The following is a 23,326-nucleotide window of genomic DNA, read 5'->3' as shown; positions in this document are numbered from 1 at the left end:
ATCAGTGAGAGAAACGAAGGAACAAAACAATAGGAGCTAACAGTAAAATTGTACTTACGCCTCATAGTTCATTTCTCGGGAAATAGCATCTTCTCGGCCGGGATAAGGTCGGAAGTCTTCACTCGAACGAACTGGCTCATCCAACCTCGGTCCTTATCCTCGTCTATGCTCGAGAACAGTACTTTGGTAGCTCGGCGTTGAATTTTTATTAACCCACCTCGATAGAGGTGGGGGCTGTATAAACTTGATGAGGTGGTCGAATGTAAAAGGCAACCCCTCGGAGCAGAATAACAATTCGCCTAAAGGAAGGGTGGATTTGTCCTAAGGTTATTTGATACTGGCGGCAGAAGTCAACAACAACGGGGTCGAGGGGGACCAACGTGAAAGGGTAAGTGTACACACTTAAAACCCTTCCGCATAGGTGGTGATATCTTATTCGGGAGCCGGGATCACCACTTCTTTGTTTTCCCAGTTGCAATCTTTCCTTACTTGCTTGAGGTATCCCTCAGTTACCAAGCATATATACCTCGATATTAGCTCTCATCAATCGGGAACCGACGAGGCCTTATCGGTCTTAAAATTAGAAGTGAGAACACACACCCCGAGAACACACTCCTCAGGTCGTGGCTCCACCAGTGTTTTATCGCCGGCAGGCCGCAATGAAGAGGCATTCTCATTTTAAGGAACAGTTTTTGACGTTTTGGCCATCTAAATTTCTGTGAACAAAGATCAGAAGTATTTTGGTATTTTGAGAAGAAATTTGTAGTGAAAATCACAGATTTGCGGATAAACTTAGAAGATGCGAAAAAGGAAGAAGATTTGGAGATTGGAGATCTAAAAGTAAAATATGGTAAAGAGAGGGGTTATTTATAGAGTTGGCAATGACGGTTCAATATCAGCAGTGGCCGACCATCGTCTGATATACATTTAATGCCTTGGTAACTGAATCGACGGGACAGTTATCACATACGTCATGGTCGAGCTCGATACAAACGTCAGTGTGTATCTAGTCGTATCATTGGAAAATCATGTCGTTTCTCGCCGCATTCTTTCAGAGAAACGAGGGGACTATCTGTATACGGTCAAAAACGGTTTTGCCCTTCATGCAATTAGTCAAGATTGGAACATGATTGACCGAGGGTTGTTTTCATAATACCGAGATGAGATCTGAAGCCAAGTTACCAACCTCAAGATTCAGGGACCGATCAATACCGAGCTCGAAGTCATTATAGAGCTCGAGTCCAAATCGAATTATGATGTAAAGTGGCGTTATCGAACTCAAGATTCGAGCCCGAGTCAATATTGAGCTCGAGTCAGTATCGAGCTCGAAATCTGGAGATCGACCAATATCAAGTCCAACCAAGATCGAGCTAAGAGACAAGAGCCATTGTAGCCGCACTTGGGGAGAGAATCTCGGCGGAAATTAAGGAAAAACTAAATTAACTAATATATCATGGGATCCCCACTATGTATTTTTTATTATATCCAAAGTAGGATCCCTCCACTATAAAAGAGTGGCTATCATTTCTGCAAAAGGGTAATTGAACATTGAGGCATCTACACACTCCCTTATTGAAAAGATTATTGATATTTACATATAGATACAGGAGAAATTATCCTTTTGTGAGCCTTGTACATTGATTCATCTTGCTTGTTTATAAATCGTTTTCTACTCAGTTTGGTTTGTATTTTATTCCTTTTTTACAGTCAATATTCGATATTTTTCTACTTACTTTTCCGATTTGTGTCAAGCTACACCACGTATCCTTAGAACTACGTATAAATTCAACTCTATCCATTTTTCGGATAAACACTAGGTTTGTTGATATGTTAGTGCATCTTAGATGAGTCCACTTCCATTGGTCTAAATATGATAATCTATCTTGTTCAGTATGATATTTCTAGATGTTTAGTTTTCTCTGTTGAGAATAGCTGCATCTCTTTCTTAGGGTGTGAAATAGTTGTAACCACTCTGGCACTCTTGGTTGATGAACATGTAAACGAGTACAATGTGTAAACTTACAGTGGTTAATCCTTACTTGGAAAGTTGACAAATTTTCAGTTTGAATTAGGAAACTGTAAATATCAGCTGTGGCCGTGTAGAGAACTGCAAGATAAGGTGAAACCTGAAAGTTGATTGTTGTAGCTTTATCCATTTGATTTATTCATGTGAACTCATCTTTTCTCGGTCCCTAATTATTAACAGAAGAGTAACGTAAAAATAGCACGAGCTAGCCAGTTTTCGGACTGGTAATTAAAAAATAGTCAGCGTTTGCAAAGTCATTGAAAAATAGTGACCATTTTGCTGCAACACGAAAAGTTCCAGCATAATATACTGGAGATTGGTGCACTTGTGCATGAACTTCCAGCATATTATGCTGGAACTCCAGCACACAAAAAGTTCCAGCAAAATATACTGGAGATTGGAGCACCTGTGTATGAACTTCTAGCATATTATGCTGGAACTCCAGTATATTATGATGGAGCTCCAGCATAAATATACGAAGCTCCATCATAATATACTGGAGTTCCAGCATAATATACTGGAACTCCAGTATATTATGCTGGAAGTTCACAAGTAAAAAAATCGAATTCCAGTATATTATGCTGGAATATTTTCCGAATTTAAAACAGTATTTTCGTTAAGATTTATCTTTACATGAAAATGGCTAAATTTTGATTACTTTTGAAACTGTGGTTATTTTTCAATTACCACTTATAAATCTGGCTATTTTTGAAATTCACCCTATCAACAACTCTTTAGTCATGTAAAGGTCAACCTTCATCCCCGAATTTGATAGTCAAAGCAAGATCTATACACTGGCATGGTACACGTATAATTGAGAAATTAGGATGGTAAGAAAGAAAAAGAAGGTTATAAACAAGAGAAAAAAGAATGTCTAGGAACTCCATATGTATATATATATATATATATATATATATATATATATATATATATATATATATAAGTACTAAGAGCACGTTTGGACATAAAAAAAATTTCACTTTTTTTGGAAATTTTTTCACTTTTTTTCGAAATCAGTGTTTGACCATAAATTTTCAAATTTTCACTTGAAGATGGATTTTGGAATTTTTCAAAATTTGAAAAACTCTAAAAAGCTGTTTTTCAAAATATTTTTACTCAGATCACTTACAAAACTTAAAAAATAACCCAAAATTATATTCATGTCCAAACACAAATCTAGTTTTCAAATACCATTTTCACTTGAAATTTATTTTTATTTTTTTCCAGAATTTTACAATTCTTATGTCCAAATGCCCACTTAGTCTTTTTTCCCTCTACCCTCAATGCGCGCTCTTTCTTGTATGTTACTTTTATTTCCTCCCTCTTCACACAGGTAGAGCGCATGGATTGAAAGTAGGTAAAAATAGCACGGGCTAGCCAATTTTTAGATTGATAATTGAAAAATAGCCAGTGTTTGCAAAGTCATTGAAAAATAGCCACTATTTTGCTGCAACACGGAAAGTTCCAACCTAATATACTGGAGATTGGTGCACATGTGTATGAACTTTCAGTATATTATGCTGGACCAATATATTATGTTGGAACTCCAGTATATTATGATAGAGTTCTAGTATATTTATACCGGAACTCCATCATAATATAATGGAGTTTCATCATAATGTACTGGAACTCCAGTATATTATGCTGGAAGTTCACATGTAAAAAATTCGAACTTCAGTATATTATGCTGGAATATTTTCCGAATTTTGAACAGTGTTTTCGTTCAGATTTATCTTTACATGAAAAATGGCTAAATTTCGATTACTTTTGAAACTGTGACTATTTTTCAATTACCACTTGTAAATCTGGCTATTTTTAAAATTTCACCCTGAAATTAGGGGTGCCAATTTGAGCCCAAACCCATCCAACCCGCCTAGAGATTAATGGGTTAGGCTAGAAATATTTTAGCTCATGGGTCTATTTGGGTTGAACCCAAATACTAACCCATGAAACTCACCCAAAACAAAGGGAGCTCAACCCAACTGAAGGCTTGTCTAGAAATTTAGTTGCCCTATCATTAGTTTCTGTATCTAAGTTTAAAAACGAGAATCAAGGTATCTAAGTTTTAATATAAATATGAATAATTTTGTAACTGAGTAGTGCTGAAATTTACTTATTTAGAAATAACATAAAAGATAATTTTCAACTTACAAATTTTAAATACTAATTTGTTATTTAAGAAAATATATTTTGATAGTACTTCTTAAGTGCGGAGTAGGGCTTCTTGTGTTACATAACAAATAATAACTACATAAATAGATATAAATCAAAGTTTGTACGGAAAAGTATCTGGGTTGTTTTTCTCTAAAAGACTTTATCAACAAAGTTTTCTGAAAATTTCGTGTTGCCGGAACGCTCTTTTCTAAATGAATTGTTTTTGGAACAATTCCAACAGCTGGAAAAAAAAAATCAACTAGACAAACCTTTATCTTGCACAAAAATTTTCTTCAAAATATTTTCTGAAACATTGTCCAACCGCTATTTTCTTTGCTTTTCCCCCCTCCTTTTACACTTTTAATATTTATTTGGTTTTATAAAGTTATAAAAGCTCATGAATAGTTGAGTATAAGATTAATCCATGTGTTTGTTAGCTAAAACTTTAAAATTAGATATATAGCAATTCATTGCCGGTGCATGAAATGAATAAATTATGAGAAAGCTAGGAAAGTAGGGAACATACATAGGTGTATAAAAGGTTAAACGTTTTCTTTAAGCAAGATGGAGTATGGTTCTAATTTGTAAAAATATGGGTCAAGTTGGGCGGGTTGGGTTATGATCCATTGTTTAGCTCATCTTGACTCAGCCCATTTTAACCCAAGTACTCTTTGGGCTGAGCTGGGCAATGACTCATTTATTGACTCAACCCATCTTGACCCGCCCAAATTCAGCCCAACCCGCCCATTTGTCACCCCTTTGAAAGTTCATCCCTGCGCATTTCAACAGGCCACGTACACAACAGTTGAGCTAATCTGCTGGAATATGCACACTCAATGAATTTTTATTAATTGAAATAATGTGAATATGTTGTTTCAATAACTACTCTAAATACGGGTCCTCTGCCCCAAAGAAATTTATCGCGCTATGGAACTTGAACATACGATGGTCACATTACAGTTCTTCCTCATAAAAATTTAGCTAAGCCAGAACTTTTGGCCTCCCAAAATATTACATCTATGTTGGTCAATCTTTGTTTCACTACAAGGGCAAATATCCAATTCCTTTTCTTTTTTTCTTTCAAGAAGCTGGTAAAGTAAAACTCAGAACCACAAATAAATCCCTTTGAGAATGGATGTTCCACACCCATGATGAGCTTTTTTGTTACTTTGACCTGCCTAATGCTGTTTTGTCGAAATGAAGGGTAGGAATGCTCTCTTTGGTTGATCTTGCGTAAAGGTAGTAAGCATTGAGTCAGTACCTCCACCTGCAATCTCAGGGTCGTGGGTTCGACTCACTAAAGAAGCAATAGCTCCAACAAAGGAGATCAAAGGGGAGCAGAATAAAAATTAAAAAAAGTCCTGTTCGGGTGAGAATTTGCTGAAAATTGGAGCTAGCAGCTTTATTAACTACAGTATAAAGTCATACAAATTATGGAGGCAAAAATCGATTAATTGAACTATGAGTGGCAGAACAAGGTCTGAAATATTCAGAAGAGAAGATAATGATATCAGATGGACTAGATAATACCACCTTGAGGATATAGGAGAATAGGCTAATTTGACAAAGCAGACGAAACCTTCATATCCGAGAAATGGCGAACTTCATTTCAGTTAAATCGCCAACTATCAAACTAACAGCTAACAAGATTTAAAAGTTGGAAGGCATTTTCTGTTGCACAACACGAAATTTTCTGGGAAATTTCGATCCGTCGATATAAACACTTCAACTTCATTTGCATGTATAAGTGGGGAAGGAAGAAAACGAAATATAGACACTGCAATCTTATACTGTATCTCTATATATCAAAGTTGCAACTAATCTCCTCAGAATTACAAGAATATGTTGTATTTCAAGTTTTAAAGTTATGTTATAATGCAAAATATGCTGAGAAGACTGAAATTAGTATCATTTTTCAAAGTTTACCAACATGGCTCATCATGGTCTGTCTCTGTTTTACATTATCAAAATCACAGCTTGGGTGTCATAGCCGCACAAAAACAATCTCTTCATTGTGCAGACAACACGGCAGCCACCTTGAAATGTTAAGTGGTCTCTGTTGCCACACAGTTTGATGCTGAAAAATCAGGAAGTATTCAAGAGTAATAACACTTCTCTAAACTGCATATGGATGGCAGAATCACCAAATCTTATTTTTCGCCCAGAAGAGGAGAATGACAACTCCAATGACAATAGCAACCGGAGCCCATTTCCGAATCAGAGCCTAAAGTTATGAAGATATGAGTCAGTATATTAAAGTAATTGCAGATAAAAAAATAAAAATTAAAGAAGTATATCCATGATAAGACAAGAAGCAACACCATCCACATCTGATACATGCCTACATGTCTATGCTAGTGCAAGGATCTAACAAGACACCTAAAACTAGAACCAGACGGGGAAAAATTTCATTCCCATTTCTGTTGGTTTGTCCTAGTCTAAGCACAAACGAAACTGAAGCAAGGGCAAGTTTCGAGGAGTAATGGCACGAAACAGAAGTCCTCAATGGTGATACATCATAGTTTAACATTTCTCCATCCTATTTCTTAACCACAGGCCTCCAAATACTCTGTTCAACAATAGAAAATTTCCATCCGCAATCAACCGGAGACCGAGCCCCATAATCTTCTACAGTGACATCTTACATGATACGAAGCTGTGTGCGCATTAGAACATAAAGAACATATCCCAAGTTTCATGTTCCTTGAAATCCTTTTACATCACCACTTTGCATTCCAACTAAAAGTGGAAAGTACACTTCCCGCCAAGTATATGAAAGCATTATCTTAAATTTCCACGGCACTAACCTGACGATTTAAATCTCTTGCTTTATCAGCATATATGCGGGATTCTGATGTCAAGCGACTGGACATCTGACTGACCTCTGCAGAATTTCACATTTGAACAATCAAATCTCTATATATCAAACATAAACTATAGGAGATAATCCCATGAACATAAGAAAGATAAAAAAAGAGGGAGAACTACTACATGACAAATGATACATCACAGAAAGAGTATTTGCTGATGTATTTAAAGCTTCGAGTCTTATGACTGACAAAAAGACGTGTGCGTTTGGGCTTGTATCAATCAATCAACTATTCCTGAATCTCATATTAGTTGGGGTAAACTAGATAAAACTCCGTACTGTTGCGCTTTATTCAGATTTATTTCTCGATTATAGGAAACCAAAATAATGTCTTTTAAGACAAATTAAGAGTTTTCCAAAACTAGAAGTTCTCTATATATCACTTTATGCCTAAACGGATGGGTCTCTAACTAGAATAACAGCACTCCTGACAAACACATGAACTAATGCGGCATAACAACTAATAAGCTTTAATCCAAATTAGTTGGAATCAGTTATATGAACCCTTTGCTTCCGTTGCATTCTGTTCTTAGCTGCACTTTAGATTACTGTTGATGCAATAAAATGTCACAATTGATGCAACTCTTACCTTTATTTTGACACAGGTTGATTTTGGCCCACCCTTTTGCAACACAAGCAGCATAGGCTTTGTGTTATTAGAGCTACACAACCTAGTTTTGAGAATATAAAGACTACAAAGATAATAGCTCATCTGATAAATAGATGCTGTTTCAATGTCTTAATCACGCAGTGAGAGGAAAAACCAGAGTTAATAAAAAAAAAACCAGAAGCTTTAATTTGGTATCTTATGATCAAAAGAAATGAACGAGTACAGAAATTTTCTTTTCAGGGGTACATAACGGAGATAAAATTGAGGAATGAATACTTCAATAATCACCTCCGGTTACACCAAAGTCAGTTGTTAAAAAAGTTAATGAAATCTACGGAGGATCACTAAACCATATCTATATCTTCATGCTCGAACCAGTAAAGGTTACATGTCTTCCACAATCTTTTCTACTTTTGTTTCTGGTGCACCATTAGCGACAAAATTTGAAGCTCCATATTTCTTTTATGACTGAACTAGGAAGTTTTCAAAGAAATCTATACATAGTAAATAGGTATTACCAATAACTAATATTTCAGGATAACAGTAAACTTAAAAAATGAAAAAGCAAGTAATAGCATAAAATACTTGTGAATAAAGAAATTGTCAGACAGTATTTAGTAGCCTTTTAAGGCTAAACTGAAGTAGAACACTGAGCATCAGTAGCTTCCCAGATATTTAGAAGATGAATGAGGAAGTGCTAAGGTTAGCACAAGAAACTTTCCACATATTATGAGATGGTAATGAGATCAGGCAAACTTTAGAATGAGAGACTTACGATCCAACTTTTCACCAACACCTAAAACATCCTGTACATTTCGAGTCATTATCTGATGAACTTCGTAAAGTTCATCATTCAACTTTGTAATATTGCGCTGAGTTCTGGTGTCCTGGTACAGTTTCTTAGTCCTCTGTATAAATGTATCTATTGAATCAAGAAAATTACAAATTGCAAGAAGAAGAAAAATTAGTATTCAAAAGAAGATCAATAAGAAATTAGAAAAGCACACAGTAAAGGTAAGACCATACCAAATTTAATAAAAGCATAAGGCCTAGCAGCAGTTTCAATTTGACTCCCATTGACACGCTCAAACTCATTCTTAAGATCTTCCAGGTATTGAAAGGCAAGTTTCTTGGGATAAGAGCGATCACACATTGTCAAATAACAAACATGGCCTTCAATGATATAACTGAGGTCATGAGTTAAGAGAGCACTGAATCCCCAGAGAGCACCTTACTTTTAGTTGGTGGAACGAAAACTTCAGTATCAAACAAGCAGTAGTTAAGTACATCTATTTTAGAAAGGAAAAAGTAGTGGACGCAAAGGTGTAACATGGAAAGCAAATACTTTGTGAGATTTTTTTCAATAGATCATACTTCCATCTATAAGCTTAAACCTGCTATTTAATCCGGAAAATGAATAACATATTGCTTAAATAGGTAAAGTGCATACCATGACTCAAAGCCTAAAAACAGAATCACAGTTTCGATATGTATAAAATGCATCATGCCTATTTATTCAGCTTCTCCTTTTCAAAATGTACTTACCAGTTTCTGCATATCCAAGGTTAGGTGTCAATCAAATTATTGCTTATTAGATTGAAAAAGAAACTGTACTGAAAGAGAAACAGAGAGGATATATGGTAAGGGCAAGAAGTCCTCCAAAAGGAAAACAAAAAAGATCCCTCTTAGTTCATTGAAAGCATTAAGCTGGAGCACTCTTCATCCCTATGTGGGTACTTTGAACGGAAAGAATCAAGGCAACCTTTGAAGGAGAAAATTGACTTTGTACACATAAGGGCCTGTCTTTGGTTTATTCTCAAATTTTGGTCCTCCCAAGAAGAAGTCGGAGCAACGCTTGTTAGTTATGCTACTTCTGTTTATATCATGAAAATTCCTAGTTGCCCATAAATTTTGCAACAATATATGCAGATGCTAAGCAATCCAATCAAGCGTATACCAAACTGCTGTTATTCCATAAACTGTTCAAAAAACAAAAAAGAGGAAGGGGGCAACTTGATCATTGAATTTCTTGAATATTCATTAGGGAGTCTCTAAAGGAACCCCCTTCCACCCAAAAAATAAAATACAAAAATTAAAAAGTGCAGTGTCGCTCACAAGTGCATAAACAAATTGACAAAATTCTGTGTCTTTCTCTGAGATGGAAATTGCTACACACTTAAGTAATTCAGTGAAGTGTTTTGGGAGAGACCATTCTATTGCTTAGCTTGTACTATCTCACAATAAAATAAAATAAAGGTAACTACGAAGTACGTATTTTGAAAGATTTCATTGAATCTAGAGATGTAAACAAACCAGGAACATCGAAACAGATGCTATATGAAACAAAATAAAAGGATACTGGAAAATATAAGGTCCAGTTTCCACAGACATCCTTGATGCGTCAATCTGGCCCATAGAGAGGTTCTTGAACAAGGACTTGGCTTGCTGCTTATAGAAATCTGCATCCGGAACATCACGACCATCATCCAGCCCCTCAGCTAAAGGAAGACCATCAGTCACACGAGCAACCATTGTCAACTTCACCATTTTTCTTCCACAAGCATACAACTACAAGCAAACACAATAAGGTAAGAGTTAAACTTGCAGATTTGAAGCAGGAAATATATAAGTTCCTTGTTAAATAAAATAAATGTTAATCTTAAATTAAATAAACAAGTAAAGACCCCTCCCCAAGCCGTGCTTGCATTTTTCATTGCACACGGCTTTACAAATTCGTTCATACTTCCTATTATTTGGACAGTTGATTCCAACAAGGCCTTGTTTAAGGGACTTTCCTACTTTTAGTTCCAATAAGTGCCAGGCTTTTCTTGTTCAAGTGGAAAAGAGATAGCGAGTAGCTTTTCAAAGATGCATTTTTATCTTTAAGTTTATCTCTCAGAATCTAATGATTTTGCTCTCATTTTGAGAATACACACACATACAAAAAAAAAAAAAAATTGAAAACAAATGATAAATAAAGGAAATAACTAGATGTTAACTAGAGTAATAAATCGAAGACCCACTACTCCTATGTGACACCAAATAAATCATTCAAAGCTCGCAAAGATGTATGACTTCGAAGACATTCTATTAAAAATTATCAAACTCTTAACTGAAAGAATAAATCGCCTAAAATGTAGAGACGTTGAATCGAAAAATTGACACTCCTAAGGGACTTCGAAGAGGAGATAGATGTTAAAATGATATGACGATTCAAAGGTGCAGAGTTTACTGAAAAATTATGTTCTTCAGATTTAGGAAATCTAGAGATATTTAACACTCGCTAGGACTTTGCACTGATGCAGTCCAACAATTTTCTAATATCCTCTCATTCCCAATTTATGACATACTCCCAATAAATGACAATAACTTATGCATTATACCCTGCTGATGCAACTTTCTATTAACCTACGAGAGCATGTCCAGCACCTGCCATAAATGAAGCAGTTGCCCCTGCCTATATTGTCCTTTGTGTTCCTTAACTATTGAGAAGAACAAGGTATGTTTAATTCAGAAGTTTCAAGAAAGAAAATTCGATAACAATTTAGGGGGTCTCCTCGACCCATGGCATGTTGAAGCTATTTAAAATTTCTTAAAACGGCTTTACCCCAAAACAGTTCCGATTTGCGTGTCATCCTTGCCCAGGGGCCATGCTATTATCATTCCAATTTTATTGGATGTCCTCGAAGGGACCACCTCACAACAGTTTCCTCTTTGGACTCATCAAGAACCTACTAAACTGAGCTATATTCCTCAAAAGACAATGTGCAAAATCTGGCACCAACTAATTTGAATAAAAACTTAGTTGTTGTCATTATACTACATTAGGTCCAGACTGTCCAGTTTTGCCTGAAATTTGGAGAACCTCCACTTTGCTTTGGAGACATTTACTTAGTCTTGAGTCCCACATCGGTGAGATGAGAATTTCATGGTCTCTTTTGATCTTGGGCAATTCTAACCTCATGAGCTAGCTTTTGGGGTGAGTTAGATCCAAGGTCCATTATCATGGTACCAGAGCCAGGCCCATCCCAATTTATTATTACTGATGTTTGGGCCCCCATTTCTATTATCCATGCTCTAGTTTGCAGGCATGAGCGTGAGGGAATGTTGAGCCACATCAGTGGAATTTGAATTTCGTAGTCTCTTTATATGGTCTTGGGCAATACTGAGGTAGCTTTTGGGGTCGAGTTACGCAAAAAGTCCATTTATCACTTAGTGGGGAAGAAAGTGGGTATGGATGGAGCAGAATGAACATAGACGATTCACAGAATTGACCCCAAATTGATGGGGATTGAGGCATAATAAAGTACATAACTAAAGATATTGTGAACTAATTAGCAGAACAATTATCTAGAACAAAGACACCTTTGCAAATGTAACCTAACATTTCACACATGCAATAAGATCACACTTACAGAAGTTCCATAAAATTTAAATTTAAAGAAAAAAAGATAATTAAGAAGATCGAATGTGAAAAGAAACCAATTAACACATGATTTCAACGTTCCGATCGAACATTTGCTCTATTTGGACCCATTTCGTTACAATATTCAACAATTTAGGTAAAACGCACATTGACAAAAAGTTAAATCTGTGATAGATCAAATTACCAATCATACGCGTCGTGACTCCTATGTTGGTTGATCGATTTACGTCCCGATCTTCGGTTTTGATGAATCTGATGCAACTAGTATTGGAAGATTTTAAATTTTCTTCAGTTTGATTTTTGTTCTATAGTTGTGTAATTAATAGGAGTAGTACAGGATTCAGGGGAGGTGGGTGAAGAAGAGGGTTCTGCAGAGATTGACTCTGGGGGGGGGGGGGGGGTTAAACGTTAAAAGGCGTCCTTGGCAAAAACTGTCAGCCTCCTATTTGTTTTTAAGTACTGGAAATTTTATTAGAAAAAAAGACAATGGTCCCTCAAGTTTGGAATAAGTTTAACCTACACCCTCATATATATAGTCACACCACATTCATTCACTATAACAACCTAGTTTTTCTCAGAACCGATTTTTTAAGTTATATTATACTTCTTTATAATAACTTTCTACTTATAACAGCAACAACCATCTGTATGACAGTACATTATTTTTGTAAAATTACCCCTCTATAACAATCATATAAATTTTCTAAGATTATTGCTAATAATAATTCTATATATTTTTATAACCTTAATTACAACTTATAATAAAAATATATTATCTTAAGTATGGAAATACGTTCCATGAATATATACACATCATATATTTTTTATTTTGAAGATCTACAAATAATATATTTTGCATTAGAAAAATGCCAAAAGATATTTAAAAAATCTATTTATACTTTTTGAAGATATGCACATCATTCTTTTTATTTGAAGCCTTCTGCTACAAGTTTAGAAGGAAATTTTCACCGATTCAAGCGTTATACTGTTAGTAAGAGACTGGAATGTACAAAACAAGCTACAATTATGGAGTTCTTCCATCAATGTTGAAAGATTTAATTGTGTGCCTTAGAGGTTTTGTACGTTCAATTGTGAATTTTTAATGTATTAAATTTCTTTAGCATTAAATTCGTGAAATATTCATATCTTTTGAGATTTTAATTTTAAATATTTTTTTGCTCTTTTACATGTAATATTATAAAAGAAAAAATTAATTTTTGGATCATTTTTGTCTATAACAGCAAAATATATTTAAACGCCAAATGTTGTTATATGTGTATAATAACTATTTACTGTAAAAGCCAAAAAATATCAAAACAAACGATACTGTTATAGAGAGGTTTGACTATACAACAACAACAACAACAACAACAAAATAATCGGTATATTCTCACATGTAGGGTTTGGGGAGAGTAATATGTACGCAGACCTTATCCCTACCTAGTGAAGTTAGAGAGGTTATTTCTAATAGACCCTCGGCTTAGAAAGGTAAGGAGGAGAAGAAAAGGAAGAAGAATAAGAAGAAGAAGCGGAGAGAGAAAAGAAAGAGAGGGAGGAGGGGGGGGGGGGAGGAGAGAATAAGTATTACCAAAATAGTAACAACAGGAGAATACGATAATTAAAACAAACTAAACAACATGATGTAATATAAATCTGAGAAATAGGAAAGTACATGCGTGCTACTAGTACTACTGGTAAGAAATGAGAAAACTCTCATCTACCTACTAACCTTCTACCCTAATTCTCGACCTCCACACTCTCCTATCAAGGGTCATGTCCTCAGTAAGCAGAAGTCGCGCCATGTCCCGCCTAATCATCTCTCCCCAGTACTTCTTAGGTCTGCCTCGACCTCTTCTCAAACACGCCATGGTCAAGCTCTCACACCTGCTAACAGCAGCATCAATGTTTTTCCTCTTAACATGTCCGAAGCATCTCAGCCTCGACTCCCGCATCTTGTTTTCTACGGAGGCCACTCCCACTTTGTCCCGAATAACTTCATTCATAATCTTATCCCTCCTGGTACACCCGCACATCCATTTCAACATTCTCATTTCTACTACTTTCATCTTCTACACAAGAGAGCTCTTGACTGGCCAACACTCTGTCTCATACAGCAGAGTTGGTCGAACCACCACTCTGTAAAATTACCCTTAAATTTTGGCGATACATTCTTATCACTAGGGGTGTACAAAGAAAATCGATAAACCGCACCAAGCTGATAATCTGAGTCAAACCGGAAAAAAAACCCTGATTGTGTTTGGTTTGATTTGGTTTGATATTGGAAAAATAATCCGACCATAATTGGTTTGGTTTGGTTTGGTTTTAACTAAAAAAAGTCAAACCGAAATCAAACCAACCCGATAGTACATTTATACCATTTTTAAAACTATTTTATACATATAAATATTTATTGAAATATAATTTATAAATATTTCTTAAACTTTTTAATTGTTTTATCTTTTAAAGTATTATTTCAAGTTTGGACTTAATATTCTTGAATAGTAAGTAAATTTTGTAGCCCATAAATATAGTAACTCAAACAAAGATAGTGTTGGATATCTATTTTTTAGTTTTACATTGGTTTATAATTAAATGCATAACTTAGTTTATCTTTGTAAGCCCCCGTAAAATTTTACAAAAGAAAATAATGTTTCATGGTGCCGAATTGATTTTACGTGTTGAGTATTATAGAAATTCTTAGCAGCGAGCTTGCTCGCCGCGGCTCGGACTTTTTGGGTTGAACAATGCACCGGAAAGTAAAGAAAATTTTTTGACAAAAAAGTGCATTTTCGCAGTCCACTATACGACCGCAGAATCACTCTGCGGACCGCATAATGGCCGCAGAGTGAGGCAGTTAATTGGGTCAGTTGGAAGCAATTATGCGGTCGACTATGCGACCGCATAACTTTTATGCGGTGTACTATGCGACTACAGAACAGTTATGCGGACCGCATAGTGACCGCAGACTCAGGCAGATTTTTGGTCATTTTGGACACTAATTATGCGACCGATATGCGGTCCGCATAACCATTATGCAGTCGCATATGCGACCGCAGAACCTAATCCGGAGCTTCATTTTTGGGTTTTTAAAACCTGACCCTATTTCATTAAATACACTCTTTGGGTCACTTTTGAGCTATTATCTCACATTTTAGAGTAAGAGAGAGTGCCCTAGAGTGAGAAGGTGATTCTTCAATAATTTTTCTTCAATTCTTGCTCAAGATTTGGAAGATTAAGAAGAGAAGCTCACTAGGTCTTCATCCTAGAGGTAAGATTCTACACCCTAAACTCTAGTTTCGAAATCATCTGAAAATAGGTAATCAGCAAGATAATTTTTAGGCATGAGAGTTGTTTATCTTACATGCGTGTGTTATCAAAGGGTGTAGGAAGATTGTTGATCTAAGAATGGTAAAGATTGGGTTGTGGGATGATGGAATCCTCCATAAAAAGGGCCTTAAAATCTTAATGCACACCTAGTGTTTGATAAAATGCTCAAATGAGCTAGAACCATAATCATCTTCCTAATTGTGGTTCAATTTGTTATATTTCTAAAATAGATTGAAGTTGCTAAGAATTCCGAAATATTTTAGAGTTTAAGGAAGCTCAATTGAGGTATATTGGCTAAACTCTTCTTTAAGAATTGGAATTCCCAATATCCTTGCAAGTTCCGATATGTTAATTATAAATGGAGTAATCCGATAAGTTTTGTGATGAAGATATATGTTCAATTCGTGTTTCAAATGCTCTTATCATATTGCATTATAAATTGAGGATGTGTCCCAAACTATGGATTATGTATCCACATGTTATAATTTCTAGTCGTGATTTATGTGAAAGTTATTATGCCAAGTTGTGTAAAGATTGCGATTGTGATACACCTCTACCCGTATACATTGGGGTGAGGCGGCATGACCGCTTTGTGTTGGGATTATGGTATAGAGATTGTGATTGTGATACACCTCCACCCGCATATATATTGGGGTGAGGCGGCATGACCACTTTGTGTAGGGATTATGGGGTGAGGCGGCATGACCGCTTTGTGTAGGGATTATGGTATTGTGGGACTGTACCTTCACCCGCTTACAATGGGATGAGGCGGTACGACCGCTTTGTGTAGGTTCTTGGTACTGTGGTTATACATCCACCCGCATACATTGGGGTGAGGCGGCAGGGTCGCTTGATTAGAGTTGTGATATTGTACGTACACCTCCACCTGCATACATCGGGTGAGGCGGCGGTGCCTCTTTGTGTGAAGATAGTTATAGAGGATCTCATCTTAGATCCTATAAATGTTATTGATAGCTTTTAATAAGCTTGTTATGGTTTAAACGGTTATCTATATTATTCTATTGCCGCACTGGTTCATCATATTCATCTTGTATTTCTGAATTCTTAAATTGGTGTTTAGTTTTCATACTAGTACTATTCGACGGTACTAATACCCCTTTTGTCGGGGGCGCTGCATCTTTAAATGGATGCAGATGGTTCCATAGCAGGAGACATTGATCAGTGATAGCAGTACACCTTCTTCCCCGCTGACTTGGTGAGCCCCACTTCATCCCGGGGTCATGTATCTTTTGTTCTTTATGTATTATGGTTGAGGTATAGCCATGGTCTTGTTTCCGGCATTATCATTGTACTCTTCTTTATCTATAGAGATGTCACGACCTAAAATTCCACTAGTCGTGATGGCACCTAACCCAACCCGTTAGGTAAGCCAATTTCCAACTATCCAATTCCAATGAAATTAATTAAAAGAAAATATCTAAATCCGATACATCTCCCCAAGAACTGGTAGTACAAATCATGAGCTTCTAAGAATAGAGTATACAAAGCGAAAATGAAATAAATACATAGTCTATTTGAATAATATATAAACAGAGCTTTTATAAATCTAAGGCTACCCTGAACAAGAGGCAGCTACAACAAGAACGCAGGTACATCTTCAAGTCCCGCAACCATCGATCACAGCAACAACAGCAGCCAACATCTGCACGCAATGTTCAGCAGTGTAGTATCAGTACAACCGAACCCATGTACTGAGTAAGTAACAAACCTAGCCGTAGGTTGAAAGTAGTGACGAGCTTCTACCAAGTCGGGTCCAAAACCAATAGTCCACAACAATCCATAACAACATAAAGCAAATAATACCAGAAGTAACTCAGAGACAAAATGCTCAGCCAAATCATGATTTCAAAATAGTAGTTCTTTCTTTCAAATACATCAGTGAAAACCCAAATCGTTTGCTGGAGTTGCCAAAAATATGAATAGTTTGAAAACAATAAAATTTCTCCCAAAATCTTGTCAATAATAAATAAGATGTTTCATTTTCCTTCCGGATAACCCGTGTAAAAATAAATGCATCACTATGCCCATCTGTTAACAATGTGTGAAAACTCATGAATGATGTGATGTTGTACAGCATGAGGAAAAATACATCTCTATGCCTGTATGTCATGTATGCATGCCAATGCAATGCAACTCAATAATAAAAATCATCAACAGCCCCTCGGGTAGAACATCACTCATATACAGCCCCTCGGGCAAACCTCACAGTCACTCGTGCCACTCGGGCATACCTCACAATCACTCTTGCCACTCGGGCATACCTCATAATCACTCTTGCCACTCGGACATACGTCACAATCACTTATGCCTCCCAGTCACTCAGCACTCGGCACTCGCACTCAGTAGGTACCTGCGCTCACTGGGGGTGTGTACAGACTCCTGAGGGGATCCTTCATCCCAAGCGCTATAATCTGCACGGACAACTCACGTGCGATAATAATAAAGTATGCTGCAGGCGGGCAGCCCCGATCCACACTCATCCTCACAATTCAGGCCCTCGACCTCACTCAGATATGCTGCAGGCGGGCAGCCCCGATCCACACTCATCCTCACAAATCAGGCCCTCGGCCGATATCAAACATGTTGCGGCGTGCAGCCCGATCCCATATGCAACATGCTACGGCGTGCAGCCTGATCCGATGAATATGCAACATAAATCAAGCCCTCGCCTCACTCAGTCATAAACCTCTCAAGCCAGTCGGGCATCTCAGTAAAACAGGGCATTCGGCCAAAAATATTTTTATGCATCAAAATAGAGTCATAAAACTGAGTTATGATATGCAATGAAATGAATATGACTGAGTATGAATTTTCAATTTAACACAATAATTCACAGCAATATGACCTCTGTGGGTCCCAATAATACTGGCACATAGCCTCAACATGATTTGTAATATGCTTTTCAGCTCAATTTCTTTAACACATAAAACCGCATGGAAAATACCAAGGTTATTTAACTATAACATTCCACATAAATAATTATGTCACAATTTCTATAGTGCACGCCCACACGCCCGTCACCTAGCATGTGCGTCACCTCCCAACAATTCACAAAATACATATATTCAGGGTTCATACCCTCAACTCCAAGATTAGAAGAGTTACTTACCTCAATCCAAGCAAATTCTTTATTCCAATAAACTTTTTCCTCGTGATTCGGCCTCCGAACACCTCGAATCTTAGTCAAAACAATTCGATACAATCAACACGAGGTATAGGAATCAATTCCATATGAAAATGCTAATTTTTCATAAAAATCCGAAATTTAGCTCAAAAATAGCCCATGGGGCCCACATATCGGAACCCGACAAAAGTTACAAAATCTGAACACCAGTTCCGATACGAGTCCAACCATACAAAAATTATCAAATTCCGACATCGGATTGACCTTCAAATCTTCATTTTATATTTTTGGAAGATTTTATAAAAATCTGATTTTTCTTCTATAAATTCATGGATTCATAATGTAAATGAATATGGAATCATGAAATATAATCAATATAGGATAAGGAACACTTACCCCAATGTTTTCCCATGAAAATCGCCCAAAAATCGCCTAAACCGAGCTCCATAAACTCAAAAATGAGTAAAAATGGCAAGAACCCCGTTTTATAAACCCTCAGTTGTTTCGGGCGTCACAGGTAGCGTGGGGCGCTGCCTGTGGCGCAGTTTCCAGTATCCCAAAATTCCCAGCGCCAGGGCTAGCGCCCCACGCTACCCTGGGCGCTCGCGGCGACGGAAAAATCGTTCCAGACACGAAAATAGGCATAACTCTCTCATACGATGTCCGAATTCAATGATTCTTTTTGCTATGGCTCCGTAATTTCAATACGGATCTAATACTTCAATCAAAACTGAATTTGGAGCTCATTTGCTTAATGTGATACCACATATTCTTGAAGAATCGACATCGAACATTCTAGGTTCAATGCCGAAACATAGCAAATCAATTCGGAATGAACTCAAATTTTGCGTACAAGTCATAAATGGAATAATAAAGCTATTCCAATCTCAAAAAAATAGGATTCCGACCTCGATATCAAAAAGTCAACCCCCCGGTCAAATTTTTCAAAATTCAACTTTCGGCAATTCAAGCCAAACTCCACTACGGATTTCCAAATAATTTACCGGACACGCTCCTAAGACCAAAATCACCACATGGAGCTATTGGAATCATCAAAATTCGAGTCCGAGGTCGTTTACATATAACTCGACATTCGGTCACTATTTTAACTCAAGCTTTAAGCCTTGGAACTAAGTGTTCCAATTCATTCCAAAACCTCACCGAACCCGAACCATTTGCCCCGGTAAGTCACACAATAACTGTAAAGCCCAATTTGAGAAGTAAATGGGGAAACTGGGTTGTAATACTCGAAACGACCAGTCGGGTCGTTACATTCTCCCCCACTTAGACATACGTTCGTCCTCGAACGTGCCAAGAGTTGTTTCCAAGCCATCAAATCACTGTTCCATCTTACCACACACGTACCCGGGGGTGAACCCACGTCACCCTATTCCATATAGGCTTGACAACACAATCCAACTGAATTCATTAATTTAACTCTAGCCCATAAACCTTGGAGTTTAATTTTCAACCTTTAGAATTTCTTTCAAGACACGAATCTTACATTTACACACTTTATGAGTTTGAACAAGCTGTGTCAAGCCATAACCATAACCACTGATATAATCACCCAGCATATTACACAACTCGCATGCTCGTAGCACTATTGTCGATCACAGTAATTACTCCAAACCAACCAAGTACTAGTATAAAACCTCATATCAAGCCAAACCTCATCCCAAAACCTTCGTACACTGTTGATAATAAAAGAAACACGCGAAATAAACAAGTCACGAAGCTTTCTCGCCCCAACCAGAACCATAATTGCTTTTTGAGCCGACTTTCAATATTATCCTCCCTAACATACCGTAATCAAATATGATAGTACCTATTCGAGGTCCAATGACCTTATATTACTAAACACAACTATTTCCACAGACATGCCGCACCAATATAACTCAGAGCCACAACCCGTGCCATCTGTACACCAATACGCAACAATTCAAATGTACTCAGTCATGAAAAATGACTCAAATGAGAGAACTGCCCCGCAATATTAATAAGTACCGCCACAATGAAATGCTGAAAATTCATCATATCCCGTAGAACCATCACCTGATTCTAACACAAGGTTCATACCTTAGCATAGCTCTGCTGCAATGTGTGTCCCCATCCAAACGTTGGTCCATATAATATACCCCGAGCCACCCTGCTCAAAATCAATAACCACGGAGAGGCAAATGACAAAAATGCCACACAAAACCTGAAAGAACATAACCATTACGCAATCGATCATGCAATACCCAAATACTCATCACGCTCAAATTCCACTATAAAACTCAAATAGGACCGCACCATCTGTGCACATAACCAATGAATCACAACTCCTCGTAGCATGAAGGAGCAACTCACAGATCATCTGAGAACACGAATAAGCTCAACATCAACCGAATGACACATCCCTCAATAATAGCAGTATGGAGCCAACCATTCCGGCTCGGTGTAGAATACACATCTTAATTGGGCCTACCAATGGACCGCCAAATCAACTCGGGTTATCCACAATTAGATAAAAATTCTTCCGAAACTCCATAATGACTGAATGATAACACATTCTATCATCTGGCCAGCTCCGGCCACAACTTCACAGTCCATAACCATGAAACAATCCGCTCTTGAGAACTCCCAATCTCCAAATCCATAGAACACGCGAATCACCATATTTGATTCCATCTCCACCGCCCGAATGTCTAACACCTCTCTAATACAAGATCATCCCACGAGAAATACTTTAAAAATTCTTCCGTGCCACTTGTCAAAATTTGAATATCAGCATTCTATCAACAGTGTGAGTACCGCAATACCAATTTATACATCCGTAAGTTAAAATACAGTGCACCTTCTGACGTCCGCCCCTTCTCATACAACACCAAGTAGTAATAGTATTCATCTAGACATCGAAAACTGTTCATGCCTCTAAGAATTTATGACCTCCCTTTTAAGGCTAAACCGTGACCTTGCACACGCCAACCTTAATCACACACAACTCACCGCATCTATTATGCCATCATGTGACAAGCACAAGAATCCCATTATCAACTTTGAGTCACCAATAATTTACATACCCTTTTAGTTAGAAACCTTTCTCTTGCTTCTTTCCAGGAGGAAATCACAATACATAACACGTTCTCCACACCGGTAGAAACCATCAAGAATACTTTGGAATCCATTTGCACATAATCAAGCCCTTAAAACTAAATTCCTCTAACTCGACCAAGCCACGCAGGTCGCCAAGTCCAAGTGTATTGCCACAAAGCACCTGTAGAAAACCCCCACATCATATGCACCCAAAGAACCGATCTTATCCATTACCATACTGATCCAACCTACTACCCAGTTGTCCTATTTTTCTCCGAGTCCCTTCCGAATTTGTCTTCAGATTGATACTTCTTCTTGCTAAAATACCATGATCTTTAACCACAACTCACCCTACAAACCTTAGCATAGAACCACAATGCCCTACGACCCATAAGCAAGTGTACTCTTCTTAAGCACATTCAAAAATACCACAATTATAACACTCACTCTTAGAATACCTTATGTGAATTTGAAATTGTACTTCTTACCTTCCTTATACAAAAATGTAGAATCCTTAGTCATATAGAATTTCCGCAAGTCCAGGCACCATCAAACGCAAATCTCGGATTTTATCCATACACAAGTCCGGAAATATTTTCAATTGCTATATATAATTCTCAAACCCACTGGAATTTTCTCAGGAGTCACCCACTTTGCTCAAATCTAATTGCACCGCCCAAATGGGCCAAAAGACATGTGCCCCATTAGCACCACAGCACTCAAAGAAGTAACTCTACTTTAACACCACATATCAAATTCATACTCCGTGCGCACTACATCATTCACCAATAACAACTTACTCATCCCGCGAATTTCATTTACTCATACGTGCAATATAATCCTTATCCAGGAATTTCCTTATTCGAGTCATACTCGATCTCAACTTCTGCAAGTCATAGCTAACCCACAAGTATGCCTCAGACCAAAATTAAAATTTAACACCTAACCATTAAATCAAATTGTCAATAGCAAACTCCCCCACTTGGCTCAAAGCCATATATTAAAATATTCCATAACTCACAATACCAATACTCTCTTACTGCCATAATGCCACAGTCAGTCCAACGAAACTTCTTCCCAAGTTCATACAATGCCAACCATAAAAATACCTCAATCATCCGCTAAGCTCGTATTCATCCTCTTAACACACAAGTCAACTTTCTCAACCATATTCAGATTCAAATCTCCACTCATACACCCCGTCATTAGAAAAGAAACTCTCTACTCACATCATAAGGAATACTCCTACGTAGATTACTCTGCAGGGGATAATCCACCTGCTTAGCCTCAATCTGGTATCTTGTTATACCCTTTCGCATTCACAATTACTATGCAATCACTTAGTCTATCTGAGTCCAAACTCATTAACCAGACGTGAGAATTTAGTTTTACCCCAAAGTTTAACAATGTGAAATATCCATCAAAACATTCATACTAGAGATTGTACGCCACATCAATTCAGAAATCAAGCACCCAATGACCTTTCCTTTACATTTCAAGGAAACACTTCTCGTCATATTCAAATCGTCTTAACACATCCCGCATTTACATCATCTTTATCACAAAGCCATTCCGCCGCTCATTAAGCCACAACTTCCACTCATAGGGATATTACCGGACATATGAGTCCAAATGTACAGGTTACAACTGAAGCTACCGAGCCTAAGCTGCGGTCTAAACCTGGCCTCAAG

At 37.2% G+C, this 23,326-nt stretch overlaps 1 protein-coding gene and 1 pseudogene across 1 annotated transcript; both read right to left on the bottom strand.

Moving 5' to 3' along the window:
• Window positions 1–5,951: 5,951 nt before the first annotated feature.
• LOC104096806 (25.3 kDa vesicle transport protein SEC22-1-like) lies at window positions 5,952–12,508 on the bottom strand. The gene is made up of 6 exons (XM_009603240.4): window positions 12,270–12,508; window positions 10,019–10,227; window positions 8,686–8,846; window positions 8,435–8,581; window positions 6,988–7,064; window positions 5,952–6,404 (listed from the first exon to the last, which is right to left on the bottom strand). The coding sequence occupies exons 2-6, from the start codon at window positions 10,204–10,206 to the stop codon at window positions 6,321–6,323; spliced, it is 657 nt and encodes a 218-aa protein (XP_009601535.1). The 5' UTR covers window positions 10,207–10,227; window positions 12,270–12,508; the 3' UTR covers window positions 5,952–6,320.
• On the bottom strand, window positions 11,270–11,352 carry LOC117276930 (U6 spliceosomal RNA; annotated as a pseudogene).
• Window positions 12,509–23,326: the final 10,818 nt, after the last annotated feature.

The sequence above is a fragment of the Nicotiana tomentosiformis genome, chromosome 12 (assembly GCF_000390325.3).
Source record: "Nicotiana tomentosiformis chromosome 12, ASM39032v3, whole genome shotgun sequence".
Taxonomy (NCBI): domain Eukaryota; kingdom Viridiplantae; phylum Streptophyta; class Magnoliopsida; order Solanales; family Solanaceae; genus Nicotiana; species Nicotiana tomentosiformis.
The sequence above is the reverse complement of the archived record's forward strand: the minus strand, read 5'-3'. Positions and strand labels throughout refer to the sequence as shown.